The 13,624-nt window shown below is 39.8% G+C and overlaps 2 protein-coding genes and 1 pseudogene across 3 annotated transcripts; all 3 read left to right on the forward strand.

The window, feature by feature from the left end:
• Positions 1,895–9,819, forward strand: LOC18770597. Of its 2 annotated transcripts, none has more exons than XM_007203367.2 (17): positions 1,895–2,614; positions 3,261–3,386; positions 3,467–4,555; positions 4,640–4,780; positions 4,869–4,958; positions 5,068–5,157; positions 5,530–5,652; positions 5,744–5,878; positions 5,967–6,170; positions 6,284–6,355; positions 6,439–6,540; positions 6,649–6,747; positions 6,870–7,241; positions 7,328–7,618; positions 7,778–8,167; positions 8,299–8,542; positions 8,725–9,819. In XM_007203367.2, exons 1-17 carry the CDS (start codon positions 2,533–2,535, stop codon positions 9,410–9,412), a joined length of 4,338 nt encoding a protein of 1,445 aa, XP_007203429.2. In that variant the 5' UTR covers positions 1,895–2,532; the 3' UTR covers positions 9,413–9,819. The 2 variants fall into 2 exon arrangements, with proteins under 2 accessions (XP_007203429.2, XP_020423842.1); XM_020568253.1 differs by having other exon boundaries at positions 1,896–2,614; positions 3,461–4,555.
• Positions 10,065–11,685, forward strand: LOC18770462 (transmembrane protein 258). The gene is made up of 4 exons (XM_020567676.1): positions 10,065–10,230; positions 10,327–10,427; positions 11,261–11,339; positions 11,441–11,685. Exons 1-4 carry the CDS (start codon positions 10,228–10,230, stop codon positions 11,486–11,488), a joined length of 231 nt encoding a protein of 76 aa, XP_020423265.1. The 5' UTR covers positions 10,065–10,227; the 3' UTR covers positions 11,489–11,685.
• LOC18769784 lies at positions 12,431–13,590 on the forward strand (annotated as a pseudogene).

The following is a 13,624-nucleotide window of genomic DNA, read 5'->3' on the forward strand; positions in this document are numbered from 1 at the left end:
AGTATTTATTATTATATCTTACGTCTTAAGTTCGATCTTTCCTCTTCTAATATCTCTTTATATCAACAGAAAGATAAAAAAAGGCATATTCAACCCAATAGTACAACCCTTCCTCTTGCAAGTGCCACCTCATCTAAACATGCGGAGATCATGACGTTTCTTTTCGGGATGAAATTTGCTCGGGATGCTGGCTTTTCTTCTATTTTAATTGAATCTGATTCACAAGGGGTGGTAAATGATGTAAAAAAAGACGAGGAAGAGTCTTGGGCATCAGATGGGCATCTTATTGGTGATATTAAGAGGAGTCTACAACACTTTGAAGATGTTATAGTCCAAGAGGGGCTAACCAAGTAGCGCATTTTCTAGCAAAGCATGCTCTTAATTGTAATACTATGGTAACTTGGATTGAAGAAGTTCCCTTCTGGCTGGAATCAATTGTAAACGATGACATGGTTGTATCCTCTTAATTGTTATCAATAAGTTCTTCTTTCGCAAAAAAAAAAAAAAAAAAAAAAAAAAAAACCCAATAGTACAAGTTGAAGTGAAGTATATTTTTGCAACTGAATTTGTGCGTCCAACAGTTTAGGCAAGGTGTGCCTACTTTTAGACTTTTTCCGTTTTCTGACCACCGTCCAATTTAATCGTAATAGTTTAACCATTCAAATTTCTGCATGAGTCACAGACTCACTGACAGAGATATTATCACATGTTATTTTGGACTATTATCTGATTTGATCTTGAGGAAAAACTACACTTTATTTTTTATGCGGATGAAAAACTACCTTGTAGGCCATTAAAATGAGTTATAAATTATTGTTACATGTTGAAGCCTAAACATGCGTGTGCAGATTGGCTGTCGGCTTGTTTAGATGCATATTTTATCAAAAGTGTGCATCATCACAAACACACTATCATCATAATCATCACCACCATTGTCACTGTCAAAATTCATGGGATTGCACCGCACAACCCAAACACAACACAACCACCATAGTCCACAGAGTTTGATAGGTAGGGAACCCACGAGCCATAATCTGCTCCAGCTTTGGACAAAGTGAACCACCACCACCATCAGGGTGGGCTCCATTCATAGCAACGTGTTTAGTATGTGGCTCTTTTTCTTTTTCTAATTTCTAATTTCATCACTAGAATTAAAATTATTGTAAACGTAAGTTATGCTAGTTGAGTATGACATTGAGTCTTTCTCCGTGCACCTAATTTCGATTTAATTTAAAGTAGTTTAAGTTACTTTTTCTTAACAAAGTAATTGAGTCAGCCATTTAAGAAGAGACATAATGTTAGAATCATCATCTTCCTCTGAAGTCTACAAGGTAGTTTGGGGGGTCTGCATTAAGAGTATGGACCCCATAAATGGACACTTATCTCAACCCTTTTGAGAGGGAAGAGATGGCTTCTCATTCATAATTGCAGCATATGTCAGGAATGGATTGGCCAATTGTTGTAAGATATAAAATTCAGCAGGAAAAGAAAAAGTGGTTTCTTTCTTTGAGTTTTTCATTTTCAAAGTCTGAAATCTAAAATTGCTAAAAGATTGTATTATGGGTCCAAAGTCTGGATAATATGCAACTAACAAAACTGCTTGGCCATCTTTGTTTCCTTTTACTTTCTAGCCCACCCAAAGAAAAAGATGAAGAAGAAAGGCTTCTACTTCAATCCATCAAATCTCTCAACCAAAAAGAAAATTACTTTCTATCTTATGCGGATGCTGATTGCCAAACCATACAGTAGTAGAATATAATACAAGAGTATTTAATATATAAAGCTTGTATTAAAAAAAAGGTTGAATTATCCAGATCATGGAGGGAGGGTGATGTGTCAAACCCTGATTTTGACACACCACATCCAAAAGGCTTAATCTTTACAAGAACAAATGCTAACCAAGAAGAAAATGAGAGTCAAGTAAAAACCATTAAAAACAAAAACTCAAGAATTTCAAACCCAAATGAAAATTTTGTACTTTGGTTCGTTCCCCATTAAACATAAATTTGGCCTTCCTACTATTATTAAATATTAGCCAAGAATCTCTGCCAGCCTCTCTCTCCCTCTCTCTACCCCACTCAAGTACATCTCTCTTCTTACAAAGTTTGTTACTTTAGCACTGTAAGTTTGTTGGGTGTATATTAAAATAAAAATTTGTTTTTCTGGTTCACTTCTTAATTTCCGGTTGTGTTTTGTTACTCATGTCTGCTGGAAAGGTTCTGTCTTTCATGGACACCCTAAAGCTCTGCAAATTTCAGAGCTTTAGTTCCCAGAAAGCTAGAGGATTAGTTCCCTTAGCTATTTTCACCAAACCCAATTCTGGGTCTTTCCATAAGCTGCCTTCTCATTGCTTTGGTCTCACTACTTGTGAGACTTTTTTAATTTAATCTCCCTTTACATCTTGCTTCAAGTTACAACTCATAGTATAGAGATTAATTTATTCATTTTATTCTTATTTTATTGGTCTCTAATCTCTTCTTCATCGTTGAGGAGGCTGGGGTAGAGAGTAAAATTATTAGAACTGTTTATGGGATGGGGGTGGTGATGCCAGCCATTTTCCAGCTGGTTAATCTCTGTATCATTGGCTTTGCTTTAGCTTTTCAAGGATCTGCAGGTAAATTTTAACCTTTACAAATCTTAGTCATATAAGCATTATTAGAACTGTTGGATTCAGTTGTTAACTTTCATATGGATTTTGAAGCTTTTGTGCTTTAGCAGCATTGTTATTGATCTGGGTTTCTGAATTTTCATGTCGCTATTGTTGTTTATAAGCCCAATAATGTGGTGCACACGAGTGTGATCAAATGCTGTATTCACATATATGTTCTGTTCTGATAGATATATGAAGTATATTAGAAAAGTGATCACATGATTCGAACTTCGGCATCTTCTTCGATCTGAATATGTTCTCATCTTATTGAATTGTTTTCAAATTCTGCCTGAGTATAATTTTAGACCAGAGCTCACAGCTAGTGGGCCATCTAGTGCATACTGATGGCCTGGAATTGTAATATTCTGTTTTCCAAAATAACAATGTCCCAAGAAGCACGGTCATTTAGCAACTTCTATTTTAGTTCAGGTTTCATCTTGATCTGGGAAATACCTTACCATCGACATTTCATCTGATGAAATGCCTCGTAACTTTAAAGTATATATTGTTCCATAACAAGAATGGTAGTATAAAAGGGATTTAAGATATCACATTTTCATAGCTTGCTTTAGTTTTCTTCTTATAAGCACCGGCCTTCACCTTCTCTCAGGGTTAAATCTATCACCATCGCCAGAACCTCTCTCTGTGAATCCTCCTATTGAAACAGCACCTGCTCCTCTCTCTCACAGAAAGTCATTCACAAGCAATGTACCAATCCCCGCATTACAGCCAAATGGTAAGTCCCATAACTCTGCTGTTGTAGATTTAGAAGTTTAGACATCTGCTTAAGCTCCTAATTTGACAATCTAGGGTCAGATTTGCACCTTCCGCCTGCGATGCCACCTCTTATGTCTGCCCCAGTGCCCCAAAAGATCAAGGGACAAGTACCATCCTTGTCACCAAGTATACCCGAAGTGCTGCCACCAGATGATGCAGCTCGTCCACCACTAAGTGTTGAAGGTCATGTACCGTCTGTGCCACCAAATAATGCTCCTCCACCACCAAGTGTTGAAGGTCATATACCGCCTGTGCCACCAAATAATGCTCCTCCACCACCAAGTGTTGAAGGTCATGTCCCGTCTGTGCCAGCAAATAATGCTCCTCCACCACCAAGTGTTCAAGGTCATATACCGTCTGTGCCACCAAATAATGCTCCTCCATCACCGAGTGTTGAAGGTCATGTCCCGCCTGTGCCACCAAATAATGCTCCTCCATCACCGAGTGTTGAAGGTCATGTACCGCCTGTGCCACCAAATAATGCTCCTCCATCACCGAGTGTTGAAGGTCGTGTCCCGTCTGTGCCATCAAATAATGCTCCTCCACCACTAAGTGTTGAAGGTCATGTCCCGCCTGTGCCACCAAATAATGCTCCTCCTCCGCGAAGTGTTGAAGGTCATGTACCGCCTATGCCACCAAATAATGCTCCTCCATCACCAAGTGTTGAAGGTCATGTCCCGCCTGTGCCACCAAATAATGCTCCTCCTCCGCGAAGTGTTGAAGGTCATGTACCGCCTATGCCACCAAATAATGCTCCTCCATCACCAAGTGTTGAAGGTCATGTCCCGCCTGGGCCACCAAATAATGCTCCTCCACCACCAAGTGTTGAAGGTCATGTACCGCCTGCGCCACCAAATAATGCTCCTCCACCACAAAGTGTTGAAGGTCATGTACCGTCTGCGCCACCAAATAATGCTCCACCACCACTAAGTGTTGAAGGTCATGTCCCGCCTGTGCCACCAAATAATGCTCCTCCACCACTAAGTGTTGAAGGTCATGTACCGTCTGTACCACCAAATAATGCTTCTCCACCCCTGAGTGTCCAAGGTCATGTACCATCTGTGCCACCTACTCCTCAAACGAAGGCACCAGTCAATAAGAGTCCAATCTCAGTGCCAGTTGCTCCAGGTAGATAAACCACCAGGGCTATTTCTATGATGAATTTCTGTTGAATAGGTTCCAACCAAATATTTGTTGTATCGTATTATACAGTACCCATTGCAACACCTTCGAGGACATTGCCACAAATTTCACCAGCCATCCATTCAAGTACACCAGACACATCACCATTAAGTGCTCATCAAAGACATGCGCCAGAAAATAAGGTTCCCATACCAGAGCCACTTGCTCCAGGTAGATGTAGTATTTTGTTATGACATTACTAGATCTCAGATACTGGTTATCAGCAGTATTTTACATTTTTTTTGTTGCAAAAATACAGCACCTGTTTCGTCATTGCCGAGGACATTGGGACCAAATCCACCTGTGATGCATCCGAGCACACCGAATATAGCACCACCTTTATTACCTGGTGCGCCTTGTTCCTTTTTTTCTTTTTTTTGAAAAAAATGTCACATATAATCTTTATATTAGAGAAACTAGTTAAATTGATCCATTTGTTCTTTTCTCTGAAAATGCAGTACCAGTTGCTTCACCAACAAGCAAATCACCACAAAACTCGCCGTCCATTCACCCAGTTACACCTGGAGAATCTCCATCCACATTTCCTGGTACTACTTCAGAAAGAGCATAGTAGAAAACTATAGTTTTAATGTTCGCATTGTGATACCCAGTTGAATCAGTTTAATACCTTCATTGAATTGTTGTCCTTTTAGCAGTTAACCTTGAACCTTTAGACTTCTTATCCAAATTTAATTTCAATAGCATTATTCGTGATTTGGCTGTTTGTGAAAACGTGCCACTGAGTGTGTTTGATCTTTCCTGTCATTTGAATAACTAACAATTTGTATATTCACTGGCCCCAATATGAGATTACAGAAAATCAGTGTTCTATTTGGTCTTAAATTAGGATACCGCTGAAGTTTTCAACAATTATATTCTAACCGTTGTAATAATTGACTGGCCCTAATATGAGGTTGCAGATCCTGATGTCTCTCCTGCATCATCTACTCCCCCCAGCATCAACTGGAAAAGGAATCCAGCTGTTGCACCACCATATGAAGCTCCCAAGCCTTCACCACCCATGGACCATAACCCAGCTAAGGGTATAGAAAAATGTTGCATATTTCGTATTGGTTTCTATATGGGAGTTTGTGCTGTCAACCTTCTAATTCTAGGTTGTGTTTTCTGCTGTAGCTCCTTCCGTTCACAAACCTGTGGTATCATCTCCTCCCTTCAGCACCAACTGGAAAAGGGGTCGAATACCAGTTGTTGCACCATCATATGAAGCTCCCAAGCCAGCAATGCCCATGGGCCATACCCCAGCTAAAGGTATTAAAAAACTATATGTTTCATATTAGTTGCTACCTGAAAGTTTGTGTTGTCAAGTTTATAACTCTAGGTTCTGTTTCTGCTGTAGCTCCTGCTGTCCACAAACCCGTGAGACATTATAAGCTTGCTCCTGCACCGTCTGATTCATCCCCTGAACCTCCTTTTGATAAGGGGCATAGTTCTCCTGCATCTTCACCTTCAACGTATAAGAATCATCATGCGAGGAACAAAGTCACCAGTCCTGCTCTTACACCATCGTATCTGGTTTCTCCTTCCACTTCAAAACAGCCAGGTTTAATGTTTCACCTGAACTACATGCGCCTGAATCACATAGATAAAAATACTATTCTGTGGCTTGTCATGTTCTTTTTCATTACTAAATTATCATTTCAATACTTTATACAGGTCCAGTGATCCCACCAGCATCGTTTCAAACAGGCAGGCAAAGACACTATGGTTCTCCACCCCTAAATCCAGGTACCAAAGCATTGAATTTTTGTTTTGTTTGGTCCCAACACTAAACCTGACTTTTCAATGCTGACACAGTTTCTACATGTCAGGGTCTTCAGTTCCTCCATCTCATTTACCTGTCACTCCGTCATTAAGCCATGTTTCCCCTGCTCCTTCTCCGTCTTTAAAAGATGCACCTCACTATACCAAAAGTAAGAAATGCTCTTGCCTCTGGTTCTCTGTTTTATTGCTGAACTTACTCATTTATCTTATTGTCTACTAAATAGCTTACCTGATAGTTATATGTTTACAATCTTAAGTGCCCCCTAAGCTTTCTCCATCGGGGTCTTCGGCAAAAAGCCCAAAAATGCCACCCCTACCACTTGTTCGAGCATTCCCACCACCACCTCCCAATGAAGGTATTTAAGCTAAAATATTTATTTACCGGTTTACTGGTGTCTCTCCTCTCTTTGTTGGTCCTACGATATTCTTCTTGAAAGTTCAAACTAAAATGTAATGCAGAGTTTCTTCCTTTTTGTAGATTGTTCATCAACTATTTGCACAGATCCCTATACAAATACCCCTCCTGGGTCACCTTGTGGCTGTGTCTTGCCTTTGCAAGTTGGACTGCGACTTAGTGTTGCTCTGTATACCTTCTTCCCCCTGGTTTCAGAGCTAGCCCAGGAAATTGCTGTTGGGGTTTTTATGCAGCAAAGTCAGGTTCGCATTATTGGAGCCAATGCAGCTACCCAGCAACCAGAGAAGACAGTAGCCCTCATTGACTTGGTTCCCCTGGGAGAAAAGTTTGACAACACCACAGCATTTTTGACTTCCCAGAGATTTTGGCATAAACAAGTTGCTATAAAAGCATCCTACTTTGGTGACTATGATGTACTATATGTGCGCTATCCAGGTACAGTATACAATACGTATGCATATACATACTGTAGGCATTTGTATCAATAACATTTATCTTTAAATGAAACTATACATGTATAGGTTTACCCCCATCTCCACCGTCTTCGGATGTTGATGTAATATATGAGGGACCATATCCTGTTAACAACAATAATGGAAGGACGGTAAAGCCCCTCGGGGTTGATGTGCACAAGAGGAGGAATAAAAATGGGCTTAGTGGTGGGATAATTGCTATTATTGCTTTGTCTACCTTTGCAGCAGTTGCTTTATGCTCTGCTGCTGCTTGGGTTTTTCTGTTCAAACATGGAGACCGTGCTTCTGAACCAACAGCAACTCCACAGGCTTTGCTACCTTCTGTTGGCAAACCATCAGGTAATATGAATCCCGCAAATTTAATCAAATTAGGTCAGGTGCACAGGTCAGTCTGTATGGCCTTCCAGGTTCCTTAAGTAGACTCTAATCTTTAAGATGGGCCAGTGGTTAGATTACATTATCATTTCTAATATAGAAAATAATGTATATATTTTGCAGGTACTGCTGGGTCTATGATGGAAAGTAGGCACAGTTCCGTGTCATTATCATTTGGATCTAGCATTGCAACATATACAGGATCTGCTAATACTTTTAGTGCAAGTGACATTGAGAGAGCCACTGACAATTTTGACCCTTCAAGAATACTTGGGGAAGGTGGCTTTGGGCGTGTTTATAGTGGTGTTCTTGAAGATGAGACCAAGATTGCTGTCAAAGTTCTAAAAAGAGATGATCAGCAGGGTGGTCGGGAGTTTTTGGCTGAAGTTGAGATGCTTAGTCGCCTTCATCATCGAAATTTGGTCAAGTTGATTGGCATATGCACAGAAGAGCATAGCCGTTCCTTGGTTTATGAGCTCATTCCTAATGGCAGTGTGGAATCTCATTTGCATGGTAGCTTATTTGTCTGTAGTTCTGAGTTTATTGATTGCTGTTCATAATTGTTCCATTCTTAATGAACTTTTTTAATGTTGAAGGATTCTTTTTGACGTAGCTATGCTTCTGTCAATTTTGCTTGATCTTAGGAATTGACAAGGACACTGCTCCACTTAATTGGGCGCACCGCATGAAGATAGCACTTGGTGCTGCTCGGGGTCTGGCATATCTACATGAGGATTCCAGTCCCCGTGTCATACACAGGGATTTCAAAGCCAGCAATATTTTGTTGGAAGATGATTTTACTCCAAAAGTGTCCGACTTTGGTTTGGCACGGACTGCCATGGATGAGGAAAATAGACACATATCAACCAGGGTCATGGGAACTTTTGGGTATGAAATTTTTTCTTGCCTCTATTAAGTATTCCAGTTCCTCTAGATCATCCTTTGTTGACTAACCACCACTGCATGTTATATCCTGTGACCTAGAGGAGACTTTTTTAACATCTCTATTATGTCGCAGTGGTGCCTTTAGCAGTTTCTGACATCTTTAAATTCCTAATGATAATATTCAGGTATGTGGCTCCAGAATATGCAATGACTGGGCATCTTCTTGTCAAGAGTGATGTATACAGCTACGGTGTTGTCCTTCTTGAACTCTTAACTGGAAGAAAACCAGTGGACATGTCACAGCCACCTGGTGAAGAAAACCTAGTTGCATGGGCCCGGCCACTCCTCACAAGTAAAGAAGGGTTGGAAGCAATGATAGATCCAAATCTAGGAGATGTCCCATTTGACAGTATTGCTAAAGTGGCAGCTATTGCTTCAATGTGCGTACAACCAGAGGTATCACATCGTCCTTTCATGGGTGAAGTTGTTCAGGCCTTAAAACTGGTGTGCAATGAGTTTGATGAGGCAAAAGAAATAGGTTCAAGGTGTTCTAGCCGAGATGATTTGTCCATCGATGTGGCTGCTGAAGCAAGCACTGCCTCAGGACAGTTGCCAGATACTTTCCAAAGCCAATACTCCATACTTACCTATGATTCCGAGCTTGAGACAGAGAGGGAAGGATCGCTGTTGAAGCTGTTCAGTACGTCAATGAGCATGGGGAGGCAAGATTCTGAATCCTTTAGGAGGCACTCCAGTTCAGGTCCTCTGGGAACAGGAAGGAGTAGGCAGTTCTGGGAGAGACTGAGGAGATCATCCGGGGGCAGCGTGAGTGAGCACGGGTTTTTGTTGAAGTTATGGCAAGGATCCCATTGAATGCTTGCAAAGTTACACGTTTTACGATGATGGGTTACTTGTTTGATCCAATCTCAGATTTCCCATGTAAAAAAGCAGGCATTCACTTCATGTACTGCTGCAGGCAAGAATTCAAGAATGGCCTGCAGGGTGGGAACTGAGATATAAAGCAAGTTGTGCACTTTTGCTGAATGGAAATGCAATTTGGATCAACCTCAATAAACACATCAGAATGGTAACAGGAGCTACTGAATTGTCAGAGTTGAAGATCAAAATTTTTGGACAGAGGCTACTAGAAATCTTTTCTTTTTTTGTAAATTCAGTGATAAATTGTGTGTTCAGATCGAGGATGCTCGTTACCAAAATGTACAGAACAATTTGTGCCATAAAATGAATCTATAACATGCATCTCTTCTCTTTTTCGTATATATATATATATATATATATATATATATATCACATTGGTTGATGAAATGATAAAAAACATTGACCAAAATTTATTTAAATTAGTTGATGAAAAAATTCTGTGTTTTTATGTTGATGAATATAAATTTGGAACAAATTAAAAAAGTTGGAAAATGCTGATGATATATTTGCTGAAACCAAAACCACTAAACGACATGTCGTTTTTACAGATCAACGGTCCTGATTGCGCCAAAGCCACAAGATTGGTACCGAAGACCCAGCAGATTCTAGTCTCCTGGGTCAAATAGACTGAGAGAGAAGGCCCTCTCTCTTTCTCGCCTAACTCTGCTCTCTGCTTCGATCTGAACAGATCAAAGCCCAAGCTTTCAACAACAGCTTCCAATTCTCTCTCTACTTCACCTCCAACTGCCATGGTAAGTCAAACGCTCGAAAAGCACTTCTCTTTCATTTCTCTGTTTCACTGATTTTGCTTTTGATGTTTTCAATTTTATTTATTTTTGGTTCTCAAGGCTCCGAAGCCAATTGCCAGTCCCGTGGCGGTCACGTGGTATCCGACCCTCGCCGTCGTGATGCTTGCCATCGGCCTCATCTTCACCGCTTCCTTCTTCATGTGAGTCCGATCCCCAATAGCTATATCCTTTTCCAATTTTCTCTGATTTTCTGTATAGATCTTGTTTTCATAACATTCGAGCCTGCAATTTGTGTTTTTCTCTGCACAATTAATGATCTGATAATGTTTTCAATGCAAAAGAATGCGAATTTCATTTCTGGTTGTAGTTTATATCCTTTGTTTGTGCTTTTCTCAGCAGCCAAACGTAAAAATTGTGTATTTTTTTGAGCCTATTGAGAGTGCATTTGTTACAATTCATATTTACTATGTAGAATTGGAACCAGGGTTTGCAGAAATCTCACAAACATAAATAACAATCTGATTTAGCCTTCAACTCAGAGTCTAAAACATGAGCTGGAGAAAATTAAAAGAACGAAAGGAATAAAGTTTACTGCTTTATATCCCAATAAATGAAATGCAAATTGAAATTCTAGTCGTTATAATGAAAAGATAGTCTGATTAAAAGCCAGGATAGGAATCTGAAGGACTGAAACATTGGTTAATAACCAATTGAAGATTAAAGAAGGGTATATTATTATATATTTAGTTCAAAAATTTTGGATTTGTGAAGGAACAATGCAGGCAGGGTACTAGCTTTAGGTTGTAAATTGTAATAGTTTGCGATAGTTCGGAAACTTTTTTCTCATATTATTCTTCGATGAGTCAGCAGCCTGGAAAGACCCTGGGCACTGTTAAACCCTCATGTTTCATCTTGACTAATTGAAGTGAGCAAATGTTTAGCACGATTGATTATTGTTACAAGCCATTGGCCTAGCGTCATCTTTTGTTCTGAATATAGTAGTTGTTAATGGTGGTGTGAATATCTTTTGTAGCTATGAAGCGACCATATCTAGGAAAAGCCGCAGTCTTGCTAAGGAGCTTATAACAGGAACAGTGGCCTCTGTCTTCTTGGTGCGTTTGTAGTCAGAATCCTCTATTATCTACTGATACAATATTAGATTGCTCAATTTTTTTCTGTTGCTAAGAGTCTAATTGTTCTTTTTGGTGTGCAGGGTTTCGGATCCTTGTTCTTACTGCTCGCATCGGGTGTTTATGTCTAAGGCTATAAAGTTTTGAAATTTTGTTAACAAAAAAAATCAGAGATTTACATGAAGGATATGATATTGTTGACATTGTTAGTTTAAGGTACTCTTACTTGTGTTGTTCTTAAATGAGACAAGTTTGATTAAACTATTTTATGGCATAATGTCTCGAAACGAAGATGTTGAATTGCAATGGTGCTTTAGATTTTTCGTTTTTTCCTTCTTGCATGAGATATAGAGTTCAGTACAAATGCGGTCGGTATTCTTAACCTGCACTGAGGTGGGCAACCCCAAACCCAAAATTCAAAATTTGATTTTTGGATTTCCACATTAACTTTTAGTCTTTTACCTTTGTATCATTACCATCTAATAGATTGTTTTGGAGCCTCAATCCAACAACAATCGGGTTATATTTAGGTCCATTTTCTGATTGCTCCAGCTATAAACTCAAATAGCTTATACAAAATTATCAAAGTTTGTCTAATAAGACCACCAATGACAAGTTTTAAGTCACCTTTAATCAAAGATTTTGAAAAAAGGTTCTTATACATTTGGTAAATGTTTTCGCAAATAGACAAGGAGTGGAGTGGCTCCAGTTCCGCACACGTTGCGTGACAACAAAATAAAGAAAACAACTCAGAACCCATTTACACAGTCCTCTGGGTTTCCAATTCAGTCTGCACAGTGGTGGCAATGTTGAATCCAGTATTTGCGTTTGCTCTTCTCTTCATCTTCTTCAGAATCTTGCTCATCAAGTGGATTTACAGTACAACAAGAACACCCCACAAAAACCTGCCTCCTCCCCCAAGGCTCTCCATACTAGGCAACCTCCACCAATTGGACATGCACCCTCGCCGATCCCTGCAACAGCTAGCTAAGCGCCATGGTGAGCTCATGCTGCTTCATCTTGGCATCAGACCAGTGCTCATGGTTTCGTCTGCGGATGCATCTTGAGAGACCATGAAAACAAATGATACAATTTTCTCCAACAAACCCAAGTTGGCAATTTCTGATAGGCTTCTCTATGAAGGGAAAGATGTGTCTACAGCTCCTTATGGTGAGCATTGGAGAAGAATGAGAAGCATCTGTGTGCTTCAGCTTTTAAGTAACAAAAGGGTTCAGTCTTTTAGAGGTTTTAGAGTTTGTTGTCATTGCCTGTGAATTTGAGTGAGTTGTTTGCTTCACTTACCACTGATGTGATTTGTGATATGATATTAGTGATTTATGAAAATTTAACATTGCCCTGACAAATCCCAAGTCATTGTATTCTGAGCCTTGCATTTCAAATTCATTGCAAAACCATTAAATCATTCTAGGTTTGATGCTTTGCAATATCAGAGTGGATAATTCATTCAAATGTTAAGTCCAGATTAATTTTTTTATTAAATGAACAATCCTGCACAATTAAATGAAGCTTGTCTTTCCTGCTTTCTTTTCTGGCAGGATATGCTTGCTGGTGGAACTGATACAACTATACACAGTTCTAGAGTGGGCAATGACCCGACTCTTAAGGCATCCCAGAGTGTTGAAAAAAGTTCAAAATGAGATTATGGGAATTGCCAATAGTAAACCAGACATAGCAGAAATTGACTTGGATCAAATGCACTACTTAAAAGCAGTGATCAAGGAGACGCTTCGGCTATATCCTCCAATACCTTTACTGGCTCCCCGAGAATCAACCAAAGATGTGAAGATAAAGGGCTATGACATAGCAGCAAGAACCATGGTCCTTGTCAATGCCTGGACAATTGGAAGAGATCCCTCACTGTGGGATGAACCGGAAAGGGAACTCTGCTGTGGATTTCAAAGGACGTGACTTCCAGTTAATCCAATTTGGAGCTGGCAGGAGGGGCTGTCAAGGCCAAATGTTTGCCATGACCACTATTGTGCTTGTGTTGGCAAATCTTGTGCACAAGTTTGACTGGGCATTGCCTTGTGGAGCTAGAGCTGAGGACATGAACATGACAGAATGGACAGGTCTTGTCATCCACAGACAAGTTCCTCTTCTTGCTGTGCCAAAGCTTAGGCCTTTTTAGAATTTCTTTGTTTCCCTTTTCTTTTTATCCTTTGGCTTGGCTTGTGAACATGTCTATGTGATTATATGTCATTTTTATTGGGAACAAGTACTGCTTAATGAGGGTACCTAAAATAATC

This window comes from Prunus persica, chromosome G7 (genome assembly GCF_000346465.2).
Source record: "Prunus persica cultivar Lovell chromosome G7, Prunus_persica_NCBIv2, whole genome shotgun sequence".
NCBI lineage: Eukaryota > Viridiplantae > Streptophyta > Magnoliopsida > Rosales > Rosaceae > Prunus > Prunus persica.